The sequence below is a fragment of the Labrus mixtus genome, chromosome 18, assembly GCF_963584025.1.
Source record: "Labrus mixtus chromosome 18, fLabMix1.1, whole genome shotgun sequence".
Lineage (NCBI taxonomy): Eukaryota > Metazoa > Chordata > Actinopteri > Labriformes > Labridae > Labrus > Labrus mixtus.
The window spans coordinates 17,358,508-17,380,174 of NC_083629.1; the positions used below are offsets into that span (position 1 = coordinate 17,358,508).

The 21,667-nt window shown below is 41.3% G+C and overlaps 2 protein-coding genes across 2 annotated transcripts; one reads left to right on the plus strand and one right to left on the minus strand.

Moving 5' to 3' along the window:
• Positions 1-437: 437 nt before the first annotated feature.
• Positions 438-16,041, plus strand: si:ch73-242m19.1 (coiled-coil domain-containing protein 162). Its single transcript, XM_061062917.1, has 30 exons — positions 438-639; positions 735-937; positions 1,493-1,645; positions 1,884-1,977; positions 2,065-2,199; positions 3,016-3,137; positions 3,247-3,358; positions 3,461-3,510; positions 3,625-3,780; positions 4,560-4,674; positions 4,925-5,099; positions 5,378-5,516; positions 6,880-7,033; positions 7,273-7,368; positions 7,593-7,757; positions 7,859-8,091; positions 8,433-8,571; positions 8,664-8,784; positions 8,881-8,990; positions 9,951-10,100; positions 10,226-10,273; positions 10,597-10,764; positions 11,291-11,443; positions 11,730-11,864; positions 12,242-12,394; positions 12,874-13,083; positions 13,757-13,877; positions 14,016-14,078; positions 14,322-14,470; positions 15,564-16,041. The coding sequence occupies exons 2-30, from the start codon at positions 819-821 to the stop codon at positions 15,615-15,617; spliced, it is 3,792 nt and encodes a 1,263-aa protein (XP_060918900.1). The 5' UTR covers positions 438-639; positions 735-818; the 3' UTR covers positions 15,618-16,041.
• Positions 16,042-16,085: 44 nt separating this feature from the next.
• Positions 16,086-21,213, minus strand: zbtb24 (zinc finger and BTB domain containing 24). The gene is made up of 6 exons (XM_061062918.1): positions 20,296-21,213; positions 19,837-20,004; positions 19,253-19,336; positions 19,083-19,166; positions 18,862-18,943; positions 16,086-18,073 (listed from the first exon to the last, which is right to left on the minus strand). The coding sequence occupies exons 1-6, from the start codon at positions 21,122-21,124 to the stop codon at positions 17,203-17,205; spliced, it is 2,118 nt and encodes a 705-aa protein (XP_060918901.1). The 5' UTR covers positions 21,125-21,213; the 3' UTR covers positions 16,086-17,202.
• Positions 21,214-21,667: the final 454 nt, after the last annotated feature.

A 21,667-nucleotide genomic window follows, 5' to 3' on the forward strand; every position in this document is an offset into this window, starting at 1 on the left:
TGAAGACTTTTCTCTTGGCTTCACTTTAACATTAAATCGAAAAAAAACTAATCAGAAGATAATTTAATCTTCAGTAACTCATCGTTTCATTACTTTAAAAATAACTATTTGTGTTTATGTCATTTACACTTTATGTAATTCTGTGCGTAGGTTGCATTGTGAAGATCGTGTTATTTGTCTCATCAGATTGATAAACAGCGGCAGTACCTCCAACGCATCTGGAGAGATGACTGCAAAGGCTCTTTTTATGATTATGGTCTTCTACCAAACTTCACTCCGAAACATCAGGTCTCACTCGGAGGCAGCAGGCGAGTTAATCGCACTTTAAGTCTTAAGTTTTTATCCTGCAAAAGTGCATTAGTTTGTGGTCTTGCAGCTCTATAATTACCTACATGTGTGTGTATTTTCAGACCTGCACTGTTGAACGTGTTCCTGCTTGAGCTTCATCCGTCTCTCTGCCTTGCCTCTGCGGTCTATCACGGTTTGGTTCAGGCTCACGCTGATCTCTGTCATCTGCATCGAGCAACAAGCAGCACTCACAAACGTCGCCTGCGACAGAAGCTGCTGCGGCAGGCTCTGCAGAGCTGGAGAGACCTGCCTCCACCTGGAGCCTCCTACAGTGCTCAGATACAGAAGGATGTGGGTTTTTTTTCTTCTCTTAAGAATCTATGAAAATCAATTTACGTAGAATTTAAAAAAAAAAATGTGGCCAACTTGTTTTTGTCCACTCTCAGTTGTTTTCAGATGTGTTTTTCGAGGACCCCTTCCTGCTCCAGAATGTGGGACTGACTTTAGTGAGATCTGCAGAGGAGAGAGAGATGATGCAGGGTCAAGAGAAACAGGCGTACGCTGTGGAAACTTTCTCCAAGCTGTTGGAGCTCGTCACAATCCGCCATCGTCTGCTGGAGTCGGCGTCAGAGACGGCAAACCTGGCACAGTTAAGATAACACTCACAGCTGGAGGACATGTGCTCGTGATAAGACTGGACTGATTGATTTGAGTACATGTATACGTCAATCTTTGCTTAGATTAAACTGAGACAGTAGAAGAGAACACCTTGTGGGGGCTTGAAAATAATCCTCATAAATACAAGCAAAGGCTTTGGTCAAAATTAGATTTGAACATTTTAAATAAAATCATAACAACACAAATAATACATTGTTTATAAAAAGGTCTTTTGGCTAGATAATTGGAAATAAATACAGTTTATAATAATATTTGACTGCAATGTATCACTTGTTGTGTGGGTCCTGGGGGGGCTCAGCTCCAGGAAAAAAAAAAAAAAGGTTTGGAACCACTCTTCTACGGCAATGACAGAATTGAACCTCCTGTAATTTAAACACAGTTAATGTTCAAAGTAAATCACTTTTCAGTCTTCCCTGAGCACAATAATGTGTGCAGCATGTTAAAATATCACGTTTTCCTATTTTGTTTTGCATATGTATTAAACTCAGCATCATATCAGACTGTAACATTTTCTCATTATTCTCAGGTTGTACAGAAACGTGGCTTCAGAGCTCGGCTTCGATGAATTCCACCTTTACCTCAGGCCGCTGCAGTTTGAGGTCGCTGAGCAGAAGCACAAAACAGAGCAGAGTCCAGTTTTCATCACAGCCATACTGGAGGATGACAGCTGTGTGGACAGGTTCATAACTGTTCTGTTCTGTTGCCATTATTAAAATCTTTTATAAATATTATACTTCAGTCCGTTTGTAGTTCTAGTATTGTGAAGAGGATTTGTTTCAGAGGTAACCAATAATTACTGTACATGTTTCCCCTCTTAGCTTCTGCCTTTCTGTACTCTATTAAAACTGATTTTCTACCAAAGCAGTCTGTTTGAAGTCTGCCTTGAAAGGGGTTTTAAAGTGCTCTCTCTGCTGCAGGTTCATCCCGTCACACCTGCCTCTGAGCATCCAGGAACTGGACGAGAACCAGATCGGGAGGTTCAGCTTCAGCTCCGAGGAGTCAGTCACTCACGTGCGTCTAAATAAAACAAAGAAATGAATAACTTGAATTGTAAACCATCCTTTAAATTACTGAATAGACTCTTTTGTCTCTCTTCAGCTTCTGAACAGACACAGTTTAGAAAACCTGCAGGTGACTCTGGCCTGTCAGGTCACACAGAAGAACGCTCTGATGAGTGCAGTGAAGCTGGTTTGTCTTTGTCACTGGGCAGAAAGTGAAACGTCTCCAGCTGAGGTTTGTGTGGTTGGTTAAATGTAACTCGGTACACTTCTTTGCTACATTCATCTGACATCTGTAGATACTGATCAAGATCGGTTTGATCTTATGAGAACATGACACAGTTCTTAAACTTGTTTCAATAGCAACTACATTTTAAAAGATTATTACTTTTATTTCCATGCAGCTCTTTTTGTGGTGTTCTCTCTGTATTAAAGCTGTTTCTAGTTTGGGCCCCTTGTCACATTTAGATAAGTGGTTTGCAGTTCCACCAATGAAACCTTTACACTCAGTATTCAGAGACAAAGACAAAGCAAAGATTACAAAAAAACAAACAGTTTTCATTCTCTTCTTTCTCTTATTAATAATTGTACGACTGCACAGATTCAGCGTCTGACCCTGAGAGAGGTAAGGAACCACAGACCAATTCTTAGTCTCGTTGTATCCCGTCATTTGTTGCAATTAAGGCTCTCAATTCAATTCAATTCAACCCACAACGAGCTACCAAATAATGTCACATATTTTTAATGTACATTTTGTATTCCTGTTGATGTTTTTTAATGTGGACCCAGGAAGAATAGCTAAGCTCTAGCGTACAGCTTATGGGGATCCTGACAAATCAATGAATACACAAATATTGCATAAAACATCACCCACAATAATGCAGAACAACGACTTACTCTTTTAGTTTGAAATGGTAATGGAGTACGTTCAGATGAATTCAAAGAAACTTTTACTAAAGTATTGGATCACAGTTCTTCTTTAACCCATGGTTTTGTTTCCTTCACATAAATGAACTGCTCTTAACGCGTTCTGTTTTTCATTTGATTTCAGAGTGAAAGAGTTGATGTTCTTTCTGATAAAAATGTGAAATTTGACTCCAAACCTGGAAGCAACATGAAGAACTCCTCACCCTCTAAAGGCTCAGGCAGAAGTCCGGCCACATTGAAAAAGAGGTAGGACTACATTTTCCCACTTAGAGAACAAAAGAATAAAATCTGTCTGGATGACATGCAGCACTGTTGTTCCTACTCTTCAATAAACATAATCTTGTGGTTTCTTCAGGCTGATGGAAGCCTTTGTGTCCATCCAGCTGGAAAAATGTGGCCTGCGTGACGAGATGCTGAACTCATTTATGGAGAAGAAACGAGCCACGGGGGGTCTCATAAAAACTCCTGTGAGTTGAACACGGTGGTGGATTTTCAGGCGGCTGAGCAGAGTGATGAATGTGTGTGATGAATCTGTCCATGAAGTAAAATGTATTTTTCCTTCATTGCAGGAGGAAGCTGCAAAGATCAAACGGAGGCTCATAATCGACTTCCTCAATAAGTATGTCCAGGAGTTTGGGTTTATTTTTTTTTTAAGACAACAAACAATATTTTATACTCACTCTGGATAAGATCACATTTAAACTTAACCCTGTGTTGGCCTGTTTCTTTGCAGATTCAGCAAGCAGATATCTCAGTATTGTGTGAGAGCACAGATTGTTGCATATTACTCCAGTCTGAGCTCAGTTTTAGAGGATGTCCCGTCTGTTCGTCAGTCCCACTTCATGATTGGGCAAGCAAGCGATCCCGGAGACCCTTGCTCTGATCCTAGGTACGTCCAGCTTGAATTTGAAGTGCAAAAAAAACAAACAAAGTATTATTGAATGAACATTACATCAGTCTTGTTTGTGCACTGACTCCAAACAACAACACACAGCCTTACAAAGGACATCAGCAGCAGGCAGTGGGGAACAGTCTCTACTGGATCTGAATGCAGAGGGACCTTTGTTTTGTTTTCTTGTACAGTTTTATCAAAAATTTGGGAAACAGAAAGGGCACTCTGGATATTTTGTTGAAACATGGGGCCATCATGTGTTCCCCTGACTAAGCACCAAATAGTTCAAGTTTTATCATCGACACAGGGTCAAAGTATGTAACACTCTACATCTGTTGGCAGAAAAATATAAAATACTGAAAAGAAATAATGAAAATGCAATAGGCTGACTAAAATATGATATTGTTTGCACGAGTTAAAAAGAGGATTGAAGTATCACACATTGGTGAATTCTTCAGTCCCGATACAGAAGTACAATTTAAAGAGAGCAGGTAAACAGATATACATTGTAGAATAAATAGCTTTGTGACTTGAGAAGCCCTGAGGCGTGTTGGTGTTACCTGCACCTGAGTGAGGTTGTAGGTGCAGCTTCACTTCTGTGTCATCTGCCTGATGGTAACAAGCAGAACAGACTGAGAGCTTGGCTGGGCCGTCTTGAGGACCAGCCCCGCGAAAAATGTTGATCTAGTATACAAGCTACGCAAAACCAGATCGTAAAATGAGATACATGGTACAGCTTTCACCTGACACGGCGGTTCATTCTTTCTCTCAAACAGGACCTCTCAGTGTCAGCAGCAGCTCTTGTCTGCAGACGGCAAAACTCTCCAAAACTTGTGGTTTGTCCCTCACTTCTCTGAAGTCCTGCACATGTTCAAAACACTTCATGTAACGGTAAGAGCCCTAAACACCTCGTTTGAATATGTCAACACATGATACATTTAGCTGCTTTCACTGTCATGTGCTCCTCAAAGACTATAAATCATTTTGGCTGATCATTTTCTGTATTTTATAACTTTTATGGAACAACAACACATGTGTTGGTTTTATTCATTTTCACATAATTATTAGAGTTGAAACTTCTGGATTTTCTTTTTCTTGTGTGGTTTAATACATCACTCCTCTATTGTTCTTATTCCAACAGGCCTGTGCTGCAGCTCTCCATCACACGCTGCAGCTAGCGTCAGCTCTTCATGACATCATGTATTACCTGGTTAGTTTCTCCAGACTGGGAAACATAGATGAGTCGTTCAGCTGCAGGAGAGGAGAGGAAGCAGCGGGCTCTCTTTCAGCTGACTGGGGAGGAGCTGAAGGCATTGGTATTAAGAATGTTGTAATGAATGTTTTCTCTTTAACTTAACCAGAGTAACTTACCCGGTGCTTCTTCTAATCATCTGCACAGATCTGAACTGTATAAATGCTTTAACCTTGACCTGCTGCAGGCTCAGTTTAACATTGTTTTAAAGTTGTAAAGTTCACACAACACTGACCTGGCTACATTCAGTGTCTAATGAAGGACTGATATAAATCCAGTATGTTGAGAGTCAGTCCCAGTAATCCCAGTATGTGTGTGCCATCCTCTGTGGTTTCTGTACAGGAGCAGAGCTGCAGGAGCTCCAGCATCAGGTCAGCTGTCTGTCTGATCCCAGCAGTCCGCAGTCTGTCAGCCGTGTGCTGCAGCTGCGCAGGAACGTCCTCCTGCTGCAGTTTGATACGGCTGTGAGACACCTCATCAGGTCAGTGTGGAGCGGTTTCTTTTTTCTTTTTTAAGTTGTGGGCATGAGGCTATCCAGCGCCCCATGTCTTCAGTTTGAATGGACAGTTTGTCCATCAAGTGAATCTGAGGAGTAAAAACACTTCTTATGTAGACAAGTCCATCTGTCTGTTGTTGCCATTTTGAAAATAAAACAATAATACTAATAACTTTATAGAGAACCATTTTAAAACAACATTTACAATGTGCTTTCCATAAAACATAAAACAATAATTAACAAGAATGTTAGTTATATGTAATAAGTCAGTTATATGTAATAAGTTAGTTATATGTAATAAGTTAGTTATATGTAATAAGTTAGTTATAAGTAATAAGTTAGTTCTATGTAATAAGTCAGTTATATGTAATAAGTTAGTTATATGTAATAAGTTAGTTATATGTAATAAGTTAGTTATAAGTAATAAGTTAGTTATATGTAATAAGTTAGTTATATGTAATAAGTTAGTTCTATGTAATAAGTTAGTTATAAGTAATAAGTTAGTTATATGTAATAAGTTAGTTATATGTAATAAGTTAGTTATAAGTAATAAGTTAGTTATATGTAATAAGTTAGTTATATGTAATAAGTAATAAGTTAGTTATATGTAATAAGTCAGTTATATGTAATAAGTAATAAGTTAGTTATATGTAATAAGTTAGTTATATGTAATAAGTAATAAGTTAGTTATATGTAATAAGTCAGTTATATGTAATAAGTAATAAGTTAGTTATATGTAATAAGTTAGTTATATGTAATAAGTAATAAGTTAGTTATATGTAATAAGTCAGTTATATGTAATAAGTAATAAGTTAGTTATATGTAATAAGTTAGTTATATGTAATAAGTAATAAGTTAGTTATATGTAATAAGTCAGTTATATGTAATAAGTAATAAGTCAGTTATATGTAATAAGTTAGTTATATGTAATAAGTCAGTTATATGTAATAAGTTAGTTATATGTAATAAGTCAGTTATATGTAATAAGTAATAAGTTAGTTATATGTGATTTAGAAAAGTACAACTGAGATCACATCAGCGGACAGAGATAAAAACTTTTTTATTTCTGTGGTGCCTTTGTCCTTTTATGAATTCTACTGTCTCCAGAGGATATCAAAAATGCAGTTTGGTCTTTGTACAAGTCCTACTAAGCAGTGTTATTGGACAGTTTAAATGCTACATTAAAAGTATTACCTTTTAAGACCATTAAGTCCAACATCCAACCAGCTGGGGACTTGTGTGTCATTTAACCTCTGCACTATCAACACATAAAAAATTGTACCACACGACACAAAACATAGTAAAATGTATCTTCCTTTTCTTTGTGCGATGTTTCCTTCGTTTTCAGGGAGATATTCCTCTCCTCTGGCGACGTTGCTTCTTATCAGAGTGTCAACGACAACATGGTGACTGCCCTCTCTCTGCTGAGCAACAGCATCCAGTCCCACCTGATCAGTCTCACGCTGCCTGTCCCCCCTCCTCTGCAGACCCCAGGCTGTCAGGTGGGTTTAATGAACTTCTGAATGTTCTCGTTTGTGCTCCCACTTCTCTTCATCACTTTGTCTTCTTCCTCCTGATTGTCCTCTGAATTTCCACCCTGCGTCTCATCAATGTTTTCTGCAAACTTATCAGCCTCAATGTGGGTTTTTGTGATGTCAGGGAGAAAGGTATGCTCTCATATCTGTTTGGGTAAAAATTAGATTTTTGTATATTTTATATACGTGTTGTCCTCCCCCTGCAGGCACAGAAGATGTATCCCTGGAGAAGTTTCCTGGCCTGTCATGGATTGTTCCCTCTGCATGTTTGCGACGTTCCTCCCATCGAATACTGCATGCAGGTTGAATAAATAGTCTATCTTTCTGTTCATGATGTCGGCTAAGGAGGGTCTAATTTGATCCATATATGTCCATGAACATACTGTATGTTGACATTTTAACCTGGGCTGGGGAACCTGCAAGTGTCTTTATAACTTCAAATTACTCTCAACATTACCTGAATTGTTTAATGTCAACAAATAAAGAACAATTGTAGATAAAAGACATGATGTTTGTTTATCTGCAGCTGTGTCTGAGCGGTCTGAGTGATCGCAGCAGACTGCAGGCCAACGCAGCGATCCTTGGCGTGTCTCTGCTCCTGGAGGACGTCCTGAACAGCGGACGAGAGGCAGGGCCGGTTCGTCTCCGTGGCAACAAGGAAGACCTTCTGCACAATGGAAAACGAGAAGAAGTAAAGTCCTGTTTTTAAGCGGTTATTGCGAAGGATTATCTGTACTAACAGGGATGACTCCTTTATTATGTCTGCAAGACTTGGTTTGGTCTGTGTTGTAGGAGGATAAACTCTGCACGGAAACTGAAGAAGAAGAAGAAGAAGAAGAAAAGGCTTCTGTGTCGGAGTCCCCTCCTCTTCTGCAGGATCCGATCCGGGTCCAGTCCGTGTTGAGAGGTTTCCTCCTGCTGATGAAGCAGCTGCAGGTGTTTAAGGAGAGCTGGGCTCGGACACACCTGGGTGTTCAAGTGTTCACGATGCCCAGTTTGTATCAACAGTTTGTTAAACTCTACAGGTACAAGATACATCAGAGAGCCAAGTATAAGCATGCTTAGCTATTGTTGATATATATATATCAGCTAGAGAGTGTTATCAAAGAAACAAATACTACTTTGTTATATGAATCTCACAATGTTGTACTGCTAATAATGATGTCCTGATTTCATCTGTTTCGTTTTTAAAAGGTTTTTGTTTCCTTCTTTCCTTTATGATAAAAAAAGTTCAAAGTCAAAACGTTTAATTCTACATTATAAAGTGAGGGACAAAGAGAAGATCATAGAATATGATGACAAACTCCATACAAGTGTTATTAGCTTCACAGTTTAATCCCATATTCAAACTGGCTGTACTTGACAGAGCAGAAATCTTTTACCCCAGTATGAGAGCTCTGGCTCGACACATGGGGAAAGAGCAGGACTACGAGGTGTTACTTTCTGGCAGCCAGTCGCTCCTGCCTCCACCTGGAGCTTCAGAGGTAGATGTGAAAACCTGGCAGGTACAGTACACCTACTTACTGCATAACTTACTATCTTGTGTGTTTGCAACAAGACATCATTACGAATGTCACGCTCCCTGTCTGTTATTCAGCTCCACAAGCTGCTGGAGAGCACCGAGTGTGACATGATCCGAGCGGTGCAGAGGAGGATCAGCAGAGAGACGACTCTGGTGATTTCAGAGAGAACTCGACACGACACAAGACTCCCCACCGGTACACACAAAAAAAAATGAAGAAATACACATTTCACTGTGAATTTATCCTGAACAGAAACTTGCATCATTCTAACAATTCTCTGTGTGCGGTCAGATCTTTGGAAGACTTCCTCTGTGAAGTACAGTTTCTCTTCTGAGCGTCCGCAGATGGTGGAAACGTTCATCCAGCAGCTCATGGAGGGAGCGGAAGAAGCTGAGGGAAAGGTGACCTGCTGCACAATAACTGAATTTAGTATCCTTATTATTATTGAAATACATGGAAAAAAATGTTTCTTATAATAGATATATATGGTCATTGAAGAAATACGTAATGTCTTAAATACTACAATTCTACAATTCACTTAGCAGACGCTTTTATCCAAAGCGACGTACATCAGAGAGTAAGTACAACACAAGCAAGGATCTAGGAAGAAGGAAACAATGTCAGTAAGTTCAAACAGCTTTAAGTCTGATCAGACACAGGTGCTGACAGGAAGTGCACAGAGTCAAAGCTCAACATCCACAGCTGTTCTTCAGAGATCTAATCAGCATAGAAACCATCTTAAATCTCGTCATCGTCAATATCAAACAAAACCATCATCATCATCATCATCATCAATGTCACTAAGTGTGTAGGTATTCATGGAAGAGCTGGGTCTTTAGCTTTTTTCTTAAAGGTGCAGAGGGACTCTGCAGATCGAATGGAGTTTGGTAGTTCATTCCACCACCAGGGGGCGACAGAGGAGAAGAGTCCAGTTAGAGATTTAGGGCTTTGTTGTGAAGGTTGGATCAGACGCCTTTCATTGGCGTACTCTAAATACCTTACATTCAAGGATGAACTTAAACAATTTATGTAAGAAATCAAGCAAAGTTTGAAAAGAACTTAAGAAGAAGTACTTACCGGCCCGTTTCACATCGCATGATTGAAATATTACAAATGTTGTTTTCACTAAGCGGCAGTAAGTCTGTATCTATATTACAGCATGACAAAAGCTGCTGTCGATGGTTATATGATCAGTGACGTCAGTCTGCAGTTAATCTGCTTCAGTTGTTTTTCTGTGAAATAAACACATTCTTTATGTGAATACACACCATCATGGACAACCAGCCCTGGAGATTGCAGTACACATTATTCTAGATGTTTACATGCAGAGTAATAAAACTCCAGAGTGTCTCTTGTTCCAGCTGCGTGTCTCTCAGGATCGCCTCCAGCAGAGTCTCACTCAGCTCAGCTGCTCTGTGGTGGAGCGAGAGCGTCGCAGCTTCCTGCTTCACTCACAGTTTTATGAACAGATCCTCCGGCGGGAGACTCAGCTGCTGTATCACACAGAACAGGTACCCCATCATTTAATGCAGGCTGTTATTGGCACCATGTTCATGGATCTATGGCTTACAGAATCATATCATTACTATATTGTTCTTTAATGTGCTGTATGATTTATTTGTATTTTTAACCTCAGGATTTAAAGCATCTTCAGACCTCTCAGTCCAGCAGCTCTCAAAAAGAGGTAACTCCTGTAATTACACCTCACTCTGTGGTTCGCAAAAGACCAGCAGGAAAAATATATTTGAATAAGTGATGCAAAATAAGAATTCTGTTCCTGTTCTGCTCCAACTTTGTGTATGTCTGCAGCCTGGAGATCTCTCGTCTCATGCCGTCCTGTATCATGCTCTCTCGTCTCATGCCCTTTCTCTTCCAGGGGCTCTGGACGTGACGGCATGAGACGAGAGGCTCCGGGCTGCAGACACACACAACGTTGGAGCCATACCATACTTCTTGGTGCATGAATGACCTCAGTAAACATTCCTGTGCCGTGTTGCTGCTCTGCAGGTGTCCGATGAGTGTCGTGGGCTGATGTTGGAGGTCTCGGCGCTGCAGGCTCAGGTCGCTCACCTGGAGGAGGAGAAAAGAGCTCAAGAGGAGAGACTCAGTCTGAAATTCAGAGAACGATACGAACCTCTGGTGCGACATCTCTGCTCCACCTGCATCCAGCTACAGGTGAGAACATTTAAACTATATGTTGAAGCATTTTATCCAAATGACGGGTGAAGGTGCATCATCACAGATTTTTGATATTTGAATCAAGGCTTTTTTATTTATTTTCAACATTTTTCTCAAATTCTCTAAATGCAATCTTCAAATTTAGAGGATTATGTGTCTCTGACTGGTTGACTGGCCTCTGGAGTCACAGTGAAAAAAACGTGATATATTTATATCCAGAAGCTCCATCAAGTGAGGTTGCCATTTTCTCCAAGCTATTCACTTGAGGTTTTTTGTTTTAATAATTCAGTGTCCAAGGTACAAATGATTTGCCTCTTATTTACTCTTTGAGTCATTACAGCCCTCTATCTGTCCTCTGTGGCTGGGCTAATTGTTTTTATTGTAATGTCTGTTGATCTGTTGAGGTTGTAGATCTTCCTGCTTAGGGACCAGAGATGTAAACTAGCTTTATGCTAACTCTGGCCCAGTTGTGTTTGTTCTTGGTCCCTGTCAAATAACTAGTCGACTCAACTTTGTATCTCAGGGCAGACTTGATGAGCAGCGGCTGCAGATGAAGCTGGATGTGAGCGAGATGGTGAGCAGAATAAGAGGCGAGGGAGCGGACCGAATGATCAAGCTGAAGAAAAAGTACGGCTGCACTAAAGACAACGATGGACTCAAGCTCACAAAGTCACAGGTACAGAATCAGAGATCTGGATTTACAAACCAAAAGACATTTGTTATAGAGTAGCTCATCAGTTTTGTCATGAAAAACAGCTTTTTTTGCAACTTACTACTTATGATAAAAATAACAGGATGACCCACTTAAATCTTCAGGTTTAGACGTGAAGTGTTTCCTCTTTTATCAGTGACATTTGGTGGTTAATAACTGAGTCTTCTGTTTCACAACAAACAAAACACTCTCTTTGTATTGCTGTACACCGACCTTAAAACCTACCTGTGTGTCTCACCTTGGTTGTTAGAAAGAAGAAGTGGATGAGTTGCAGCAGGAGAACAGGCGGCTGAGCGTCCTGATCTGTAAACTGAAGACGTTGAGCCGCTGGAGGAAGCTGGTCGACCAGGAGAAACTTCACCGACAGCTGCTTCAAGCTCAGCAGGTCAGCTGCACAATAATTAACACTCAGACACTAAATAATTAATGAATTGACCTGACCAAAGCAAGGGGGAAAAAAGAGTTCAAACAAAGAGAACTAAAGGAAAAGACAGCTTGAGTCATTTCTCACAGTTTCTTTTTTCAGAGTCAAAAAGGTGTAATAATTTATGTTTGATGAAAACACAGCTTGTACATATTTTTTTTAAATGTGACCACATTAAGATAAGATAAACCTACATTCATCCCACAACGGAGAAATTGAAAATGTTCCAACAGCAGAGAGCAGGATAGCCAGACAAGAGCTCGCAGTGCACAATCAAATCAAAAAATGAATAAATAAATGAAAATAGTTGAGGAGACTGGATCTTGTGTTACGTGTAGAGGGAGATCACCAGTCGCTGCGAGGCGCTCAGAGTGAAGATGACTGCAGAGGAGGAGGTGGTTCTCCTGCAGGAGGAGCTGGAGGCAGCAAGGAGAGAGTTGAGCCGCAGTCAGACCGAGTGCAGCCGCACCAAGAACCTGCTGGACAGGAAGGTAAAGATGATCGACATCGTCTTTACATTTCTGAGGAAGCATCTACTTTGTTTACAAACTCAGCATACGTTCATTACTGCTTTTTCCAGATTTTGTACAAATCTTGCATAAATGGAAGAATACCCTGAATGTCCAACCTGTGCATGACATGATTGTTTATTGCTTACCACAGTGTTTCCTACAACTGAATCATAGGAGTTGCTTAAAAAGATTTTAAAGATACCTTTTCTTTCTTTTGCCTTGTCATGTAAATATAAAAACTATAAACATTTAAGGGTTATTCCAGGTGGCTTAGGCTTTATTGGGAATTATTGGTGAATATGTCATGTGTAACAACTTTTAGATATACAACTTTCCTCCAATAAAGATTCATATAGAACTCCATGTATGCGATGACATTTTACATTGTCATGTTAAGCGCTGAGAGGCTAAGAAACTATGAAGCAGGTTTGATCTCTTCAATCCCTGTTGGTACACAGACAGAGGAGCTGCGTGTGGCCCGGCATCAGTCTGCTCAGGAGGCCCGCGGCCGGCAGGAGCTGGACAGTTATCGTGTGCAGAGTCTGGAACAAATGAAAGCTGACGTGGAGGACAGAGAGAGACAGCTCAGAGCGCTCAGCGAGCAGCTGGACCGAGGCAGCAGGATGAACCAGATACACAGACAACGCAGTGCCAAAGAGATCCAACAGGTGTGTGAATGATCCCCATCTGAGTAAAGTGTGTGAGTTTGTGTGTGTGAGAGAGAGAGAGAGCGAGAGAGTGTGTGATTTAAGGCGAAAGTGTTGAATATGTTGAAGTTTTTGTCTTCTGTAAACCACAAACCTTGACCTTGAACTCTTTATTCCACGAGTCAAACAAAGTTTTCAGTCTTGTGGAGATTTTTTTTTTTTTTTTCACAGAATCTCAAAAGTAGTAAACAGTAGTTTCTCAGTTATCTCCATGTAGAGACTTTAGCAGGAAGGATTTTTAAACATGACTTTAATTTTCACTTCACTTAGTGATAAGGTTTAATCTGACATTAAAACTTTTTTAAAAACTTTATTTGACAATAGTGGGTGAAATATACAATTTTAAATGATTTCAAATGTGTAGTTTTTTTGGACGTGATCGGCCGCTCCCCCAGTGGCTCCTGACCCCGACTTTTGGGAACCACTTTGCCGTACAAGAAGTCAGTGGATCACCAAAGACATTAAATCCATCCTGAGGAGAACATGTCTGCACACAGCAACAAAGCTGTTAAAAATGGCTGGACTGAAGGAGTGGGCCAATCATCTTACCAATACGGCGATCCAAAAAGATATTTAAAAAGCTCAACTTTAATGTCAAACAATGACTTCATGTTTTCTGCTGTGTTGATAACAGGTGAGGGGGAAGCTGCAACAGGAGCGCAGCTTCAAACAAGAAGCCTTTCAACAGGTGGACAGACTGCAGAACCAGGTGAACGACATGGGAGCAGCTCTCAGTAGAAGCACCTCCAGCACAGGTACAAATGGACAGAATACACAGGCTGACACAGCATCCGTGTGTCTCTCTCAGTTTCTCCTGATAACTTAGTTTCACAAGAGTTTCTCCATTTGCTGCAAAGATTTGTTTTGACGCTTCTCTCCTGATTCTGTCACAGGGCAGAGCAGGACTTATTACACGCTGTCGGTCAGCAGATTGAGTGCTACGAGTCCCTCAGCAGGTACTGAAGCTACACCACAGTCTCACCTTCATCTGAGAGCAGTGAAGTGATAATCTGCTCACAAATCAAACGCCTGACTTTTATTTCGAGCTGCTCATGCGGTTCAGAAGTTAAATTAAAGCCATCACGTTCTCCAGAAACTCATAGCTTTTTGTGATGACATTTTAAATTCCATTACAGATTATATCTTCACCTCGCTGGGTGGAGAAGTCAAACTCGGTTTCTGTTCTATTTCTATCTGAGGTTTACACCGGGCCGCTCAGCAGTCCGCTCTGCAGCTTGGCAGCCTCACAGACGACGCCACGCTTCAGGACTTGGCTGCGGAGCAACGACAGCAGAGAGGAGAAACAGCCGGGAGCCGTTCACACGCAAGAATCGAGCGACCTAAAGCCGTGAGTTAGCTGCAGAAACACAGAGTAGTTTAAAAAGTTCAACCAAAGTTTAAACTTGTGGAAGTGCCCAAAATATAAGACCTATTTTTATTTATTTCTACAAGTAGAGCGGCACGATCTAGTGGTTTATAAAACAAGACGGTATACTGTACTGTCTGAGAATGTCTTCAAATCAGAATATTGTGATTAGAATTACATTGTGCTTTTCTAGGTGAAGCTTCTTTGAGTTGGGTATTGCGAGATCTTTATCAGCAGAGGGAGTTTTTCAGTTGTCATAAGACTAAAATTTTGGGACGCCGGTGGCTTGGTGGCTGGTTCATGTGCCATATTTCTGGAGGCTAGAGTGCTCAAAGTGGGCGGCGAGGGTTTGGATCAGACCTGCGGCTCCTTTTCTGCACGAGGTTCCCCACTGTCTCTCTCCCCACACTTCCCACTCTATCCGCTGCCCTGATGAAGACACAAAATGCCCCAAAGTAAATGTTGGCACGCAGAAGTTTAAGAGTGGGGAAATGACATGCAGGAAAGGAGCCACAGGGCAGATTTCAAACTGCGCTGCTCTCGCTCTCTTCTTGAGGACGGTAGCCTCTCTACATGGGGCACGAGAACTATCCACTATGTCATCTGCGCACCTAAATTCATTTCTGAATCTTGAATGAAAACCTCACCATGAGCTCTGTAGGACAGGATCTTTGTCAGCAGAATGAGCTCTGCTGTTATTTACTTATTTATTTAACTCAAGTTTGGGTTGAAGTAATTCCTTCCTTAAAATAAATAATACAGTATAAATGACTGCATTTTAGCAACAACTGGGAATATAGAATTAACCCTCCTTTTTGGTTGGACTTTTGAGTAAACCAAGGTCAGGGAATTTTAAAGGTGAACACAGCACTACTGCTCATCAAAATGAGTTTGTGTGAGACACCAACAAAAGTCAGTGACATTGAAAAGTCGTAAATGTTTTTTGTTTGCACAAGCCCTGGAAGCCAGTTATCTGTCTTGTCTACATAATCATCAAGTTAAACAGTAACACTGCTGTTACAGTCTGTGATAAAAACACAATCAGTGTTCACTTCAGCCTTTGTTCTTCTTCCAGGGTCCGACTCGCCTGCGTGTCCTGACTGCTGAGACGTCCGTACCAGACCTTTGAGATCTACCCCGGGTTTCTTTTTCTAAAGCTTGTTAATAAACAAGTTAGCTGCTGTTTGACATGCAGAGCACTCAGGCTTTTCTGTGCTAGCAGCTGAATGTTAACTGATCCCAAGATTTACTTTGGCTTTGGCAGTTATTTTCACACATGCACTACTGGAATTGTTTTTTTTTTGTATGTCTTGAGTTTCTTATTCACACGTGACCCTCACAGCGTTAAGGTTTCCCCCGTCGGACAGAAAGACGGGGTATGTCCCAGGAGGCAAGACATTGAGTTAAAAAACAATCTTTTAAAGGCGCTGCAAAAATCCAAGATGGCGACGAAGAAAAAGAGTGAAAGATCAAAGAGTGTGAAAATCCGTTCACACATGCAGGCCAGCTCAAAACTTTGGGGACATTTTCTGAAGTTTTGTACATGTGTGAGCAGTCATGTTTATGTAATCCTTAAAGTTTAGAGATTAAACCTTGGTGATGGTTTGGCTGATTTTTTATTTGAAAAAGGTTTTATTACAAAGTATATTTGAGAACTTCAGATTCCACAGTCGTTATTCTGTATACAGACAAGAGTGCAGCACCAACATACTGCTTTGGTCAATAGTCCCACACCACAAAGTTTTTTTCACATGTAATCCTGATTGTATAACAGTTCATATGAAAATGTGCTGTCTTAATCAAAACTATGTATTTGATCAATAAATATCCACATGCTCCTATTTTCACAAATACTGACTCCATTTTCAAGTATAGGTATCTGACTCATTCATTCATTATTCCAACCCATGGTTTGGATTCACGTCCAGCAGAGAGTGAAAATCATGAGCATGAGACAGTACGTAACATTTAGTTTACATTGAGTTTCCTCTCTATATTCAAGGAGGTAAAAGAGGTTTCTTAGATGATAGACATGAACGTTTGCAGTCAGACCAAAGTGTTCTCCATGCAAGACCAACTTCAAATAAGGCTCTAGTATGTTTTTGCATTTCTCTGTTTATGTAAAAGAAAAGAACAAGAATCATGTAATTCATGTTGCTCTAACATATCAGCTTTTTATCTTCGGACCAGACTTTGAACATCAATTCAGACACTTTGATTCTTTGAGCTTTTTTAGTGAATTTGTATTTCACTTAGTCAGTCTTTGCTGACAACGGGAAAGGTCTTTAATATTACTCTTAACCTTAACCTGTGAGGAACTTTTTAAATGAGTTGATTTTGGTGCCTGTTCTTGCTGTTTCTGCATGCTGTGAATCCTCTCGACTACTACTCGGAAAGTTTTAGAGATTACAAACAATGTGGATTAAAGCCCTATTGTTGGGGATGGTCTTGTTATGTAGGTCATACATAGATAGACATGAGTATTGATTGCAGTCTTTTTTATAACTAGTAAAATACTCATCAAAGGAGCTAAAAAAAAGTCATCGTCTTTGACGGTGCGCTGACGTGAATGGAAAACAGTGGTGTAGGTTAAAGACTCTGATGTAGATCTATAAAGACTTGACACTCTTGTTCATCAGTTACCGTGTTATTAACCCGGACTGTAGCAGCATTGTCAGACAGAATTTGGCACCCTTCAGTCACCCGGCTGTCTCTCAGCTCTCCTGCAGCCCGGTGGTGTACAGGTAGGACACGGTGCCGGCCTGGATCTGGAACGTCTGCCCCTGGATGTGATGGCTGGAGATCTGCTGGCTCGTCTGGCTGATGGAGATTGGCTGGCTGCTCTGGCTGCTGATGTGAATGGCCTGACTGTGCTGTTCCCTGCCCGGTGTCTCCTGAGTGACAGAAAGCTGCTGGACGGGCTGATGCATCACCTGCAGCTGCTGGACGGGTCTCTGTGCGATCTGAAGGGGCTGCGGGGGGCCGTGATGGGCCTGCAGGTGCTCCATGGCTTCTTTACTCAGCGTGATAACGTGCATCTGTTCGGGCTGGTGCGTCACCTGACCCTCCAGCATGCTGATGGTCTGGATCTGAGGATTCTGGTCCACAACACCACCTTGTGTAACCAGAGACATGTTCTGAATGTTTCCTGACGACTGGGTGAGGAGGGTTAGTCTGGGGTGGGCAGATTCTGTCGTCTCTCCCTCTGTGGTGATGATGCTGATCTCCTGGTTCTGACCCGGCACAAAGTTTATATCGTCCACGTCCGCCGTGACCACCAGCTGGATCTCCTGTTCCGAGGAGGAAGGCAGCTGGTACGGCTGCAGCTGCAGGATGTTTCGCACCTCCTCCTGTGGCGCCGCCGTGTCCGTTTCTGCGGAGTCTGATGAGGCTTCTGCTGATGCAACTCTTTCCTTGCTGTGTGATTTGTTGTGAGTTTTCAGGTTGTCGAGGCGGGTGAACGAGAGGCTGCAGAAGGTGCAGGTGAAGGGTTTCTTCCCTGAGTGTGAGGCAACATGTCTGCGTCTAGCGCTCGGGTCTGAGAAGGATTTGTTGCAGATGTTGCAGTCGTACGGTTTCTCCCCTCTGCAAAAGGAAACTTTGATTAGAAAAAATACAAAACTGAGATTTTTATATTTATAATGGAACACAAAAAAAGTGTGAATAAATTCAGAGAACTGTCGGAAAGATTCTTTCAGCTCAAAGGACTGCTTTGGTATTTTATTTGGTCTTATAGATCATCACTCCTCTATTTGGTTCACTCTCTCAGCATGCCATGTCCAACCACAGCGGGCAGTTCTCTTTTTCTTAGGATTTATTTTTGGGCCTTTATTGTAGAGATAGAACAGTGGATAGAGTTGGAAATCAGGGAGAGAGAGAGAGAGAGGGGGGGGGGGAATGACATGCATGAAAGGATGAAAGGAGCCACAGGTGGGATTAGAACCCGGGCCGCCTGCTTGGAGGACCACAGCCTCTGTTCATGGGGCGCATGCACCAAACCACTAGGCCACTGGCGCCCCGAAAAGGCAGTTCTTTTGAAAACAAAAAACTCTCTAAGCCCACTGTATACCACCCCACCAGCACCATACAGCAGACAAATAAATACAGATTTTTTTAAAGTATCTGGTGAAGAAGTGACGTTATTTAGCAGCTGAAGATTCAACATTTTCCCTGTTAAGACCTGAAAGCCTCCAATGTTCTACATAATAATAGTACAGACAATAATATTAATTAGCCACGAGAATAAACCGGCAGACAATAGGAATGAAAGAAAAACTACTTAAAAACAATAAAAGAATATAATATGAAGACCATATCCAATCTTACTGCTGGGAGCTTGATTTCATACCTCAGGTCTAGAATAAATGTCTCACCTGTGGATTCTGATGTGAGTCTGCAGAGTGCTCTTGGCTGTGAAACACTTCCCACAAATCTCACAGGTGAACGGCTTCTCACCTGTAACCACATTATTAATGTCAACATCTGGCAGCTGCAACTGCATCCACAGAGTGTACATATTAGTGAGTAAGGTTAGGAGCTCAAAAACAAATCTTGCAGTGATTTTCAGACACGTTGAAACCTTGTCAGACTTTACCTGTGTGAGTTCTCAGGTGCTTTTTCAACTGAGCCGTGTCCAAAAACTTGTGATGACACTGAGCACATTCAGGCAAGGATTTTCCTTTATTAAAAAAAAAAACATCAACTTTATGAGGCTCTTTAAGTTAACGCTTCTCCGGTAACCTGCTGCTTTTGATTCATTCTCACCTGTATGAACTTTGTAATGGCTCTTAAGCTGCCGTTTCTGAGTGAAGGTCTTTCCACATTTATCACAGCTGAAGGATTTCTCTTCTGAGGATGTTTAAAAAAAAAGAGAAAACATTTAGTAGTAGTAAAAAAAAATGCTAATTTGAACAAAGAGAATTGATGTATTACTATTAGAGATGCATCGATTGGGAAAATCAGTGCCGATGCTGATACCAATGTTTGAAATAACATTTAGCCACTGCCAATTCCGATGTTTGTTTCATGACTTCTTTTGGTGTAAGACTCCCACAATGCAACATGTTATCATGTTTGACAATGAAGAGTTTGTTCTACAGGTGAAAAAAACCTCTCTATGAATCAGTCGTTAGGAGTACTGGATAAAATTGATTTGGCACACCTAATAAAAATCAGCTACTGACATCAGCTAATGCCACATTTTTTGCCGATGTCTGTCAACAGGGCCCATGATGGATTTAAAAGACGGGGATACGGGTAATGATCAGAATATAACATACATATTGCATAAGAACAACGACAGCATAGAAGAGCAGTGATACTAAATTTATGAATAACTTCATTCCTACTTTCATGGAGGTTCATGTGCTCTTGCAGGGAGTTTTTGGTTGAGAGCGCTTTGGAGCAGATCGTACAGACAAACGGCTTCTCTCCAGTGTGCATGCGCTGGTGAACGAGCAGAGTGTTCTTCTGGGTGAAACACTTCCCACATACCAGGCATCGAAAAGGCTTCTCTCCTGGCAAAAAAAAAACAGGAAATACAGTCAAGTGTGCAGTTGTATTCAGAGAGGTAAGAGGTTCTGTATCGCCTGCAAGCAACATGTGGCCAACTTTTATCAGCCATCAGACGCTCCAACTTGTATTAGCCATTCTATTAGCACTGTATTTGAACGCTTTCTTGTTAGTCTTAAAATATAGTTTCCACTGGTAAGGGAGTCCTTGGCTGTAGAAATATTGTAAAGGAGGCACATTATTGAAAACTTGTGAGAATCACATCTTTAAAACATCTCTTAAATCGTAACTCTTACCTGTATGAGTCCTTTGGTGAATCTTTAAGAAAAGAGGGTTTTTGAACACTTTGCCACACTCTTCACAAGGAGACTCTGCGATTGGGTATTTTCTCTTCCTGCCTCTCTTCCCCGGCTCTTTGTTTTCTGCTGCCTCACTCCCCACCTTGTAGCTCTCGAACTTCACCGGCGGCCTGATTTTGCGTCTGCTCTGCCGGCTCTGGTCGACTGCTGGCTTATAATCTGCATCGTCTTTGGGCCGTGACTCAGTAACCGTAACATCACAGTCCACCTCTCTGTCCTGCTCCCCTTCTGCGTTCTCCTGTGGATCGCGTCTCCCCTCAGGCTCTGTTACGGGTACATTCACAATCTTCCTTGGTCGTCCTCTTTTGCGTTTCAACAGATGTGGCACTTTAGGATTGTGTCCATTCTCCCTTCTAAAAGCTGCGTCGGAGCGTGTGATTTCGGTGAGCACCTTGACAAGATCGTTGACCTTCATGAGACGAGCTGTGTCTAGAAGCTGTTCCATGGCGCCCTCCTCCACAGACACCTGAGCGCTGTAGATGAAGTCCAGAACTGCCGCGAACATCTTAGCTGCCATACCATCCAGCCTGAAGTTAGACTGACCTGAGATCTGGTCTCCTGCCGTGAACATGAGGGAGAAGTACTCGCTGCTCGCCGCCAGCAGGGCTTTGTGTGCCTTGAACTGCTTGTCTTCCACGACGAGAGTGATATCACACAATATGTCTGTTTTCCTGAGCTTGTTGAATTTGCTCAGGATGGTCTGCTTATGTGAATCTGAATGAAGGTCCATGACAGATGGAGTCCTGGTTGTTACTTCCTCAAACATCTTTCCCTTCAAACATTCACCTCATTATCTGCAGGCAAGACTGAGAATAAGAAAATGTGAACAGTCGTCAATGTGTTGATTTGAACTTCTAACTTAAAGAGTAACTAAACCCTAAAACCACTTTTTTCAACTATAAACCTCTGTATTTGAGTATTAAGTAGTGTTATGGATCAATCCAAGTCCCAATCTCGACATTTGAGTACAAAGTATTGAAATTTCTAAATATTGTGTTAGAAATGTGCACAGTGTCTGCCCTTCTGTTTGAAAAATTCTAACGGCCTATGAAATGCAAAGTCCTGTCACTGCGCTTTAGGGCCAGAACTAAGGATCTGTTATTCTGATTCACCATGCAATGCTTGAATAGTGAGTACATTATTTGGTTAGCAATGCAAGAGAAATTTTCCAAAACAATTCTGATATTCTATTTTACAATTAAGCATTTTTTTCTCCTCACACAAATCATATTTCTCCAGTATGTGCTACTTTCAAATCAAGTGATTGCATTTATTTTGGGGTTGGCCATTAATTTACAAGTTCTGGTGA

What these genes read in the sequence shown, in the direction of transcription:
- zbtb24 (XM_061062918.1), bottom strand. Translation starts at nt 21,124, where the DNA reads ATGTTTGAGGAAGTAACAACCAGGACTCCATCTGTCATGGACCTTCAT. An exon ending in GCACATGAACCTCCATGAAA is followed by an intron (nt 19,337 to 19,836) that starts GTAGGAATGAAG and finishes AAACATCCTCAG; the next exon opens with AAGAGAAATCCTTCAGCTGT. An exon ending in GCACCTGAGAACTCACACAG is followed by an intron (nt 18,944 to 19,082) that starts GTAAAGTCTGAC and finishes ATGTGGTTACAG; the next exon opens with GTGAGAAGCCGTTCACCTGT.
- si:ch73-242m19.1 (XM_061062917.1), top strand. Translation starts at nt 819, where the DNA reads ATGATGCAGGGTCAAGAGAAACAGGCGTACGCTGTGGAAACTTTCTCC. An exon ending in CGACACAAGACTCCCCACCG is followed by an intron (nt 8,785 to 8,880) that starts GTACACACAAAA and finishes GTGTGCGGTCAG; the next exon opens with ATCTTTGGAAGACTTCCTCT. An exon ending in CCAGCAGCTCTCAAAAAGAG is followed by an intron (nt 10,274 to 10,596) that starts GTAACTCCTGTA and finishes GCTGCTCTGCAG; the next exon opens with GTGTCCGATGAGTGTCGTGG.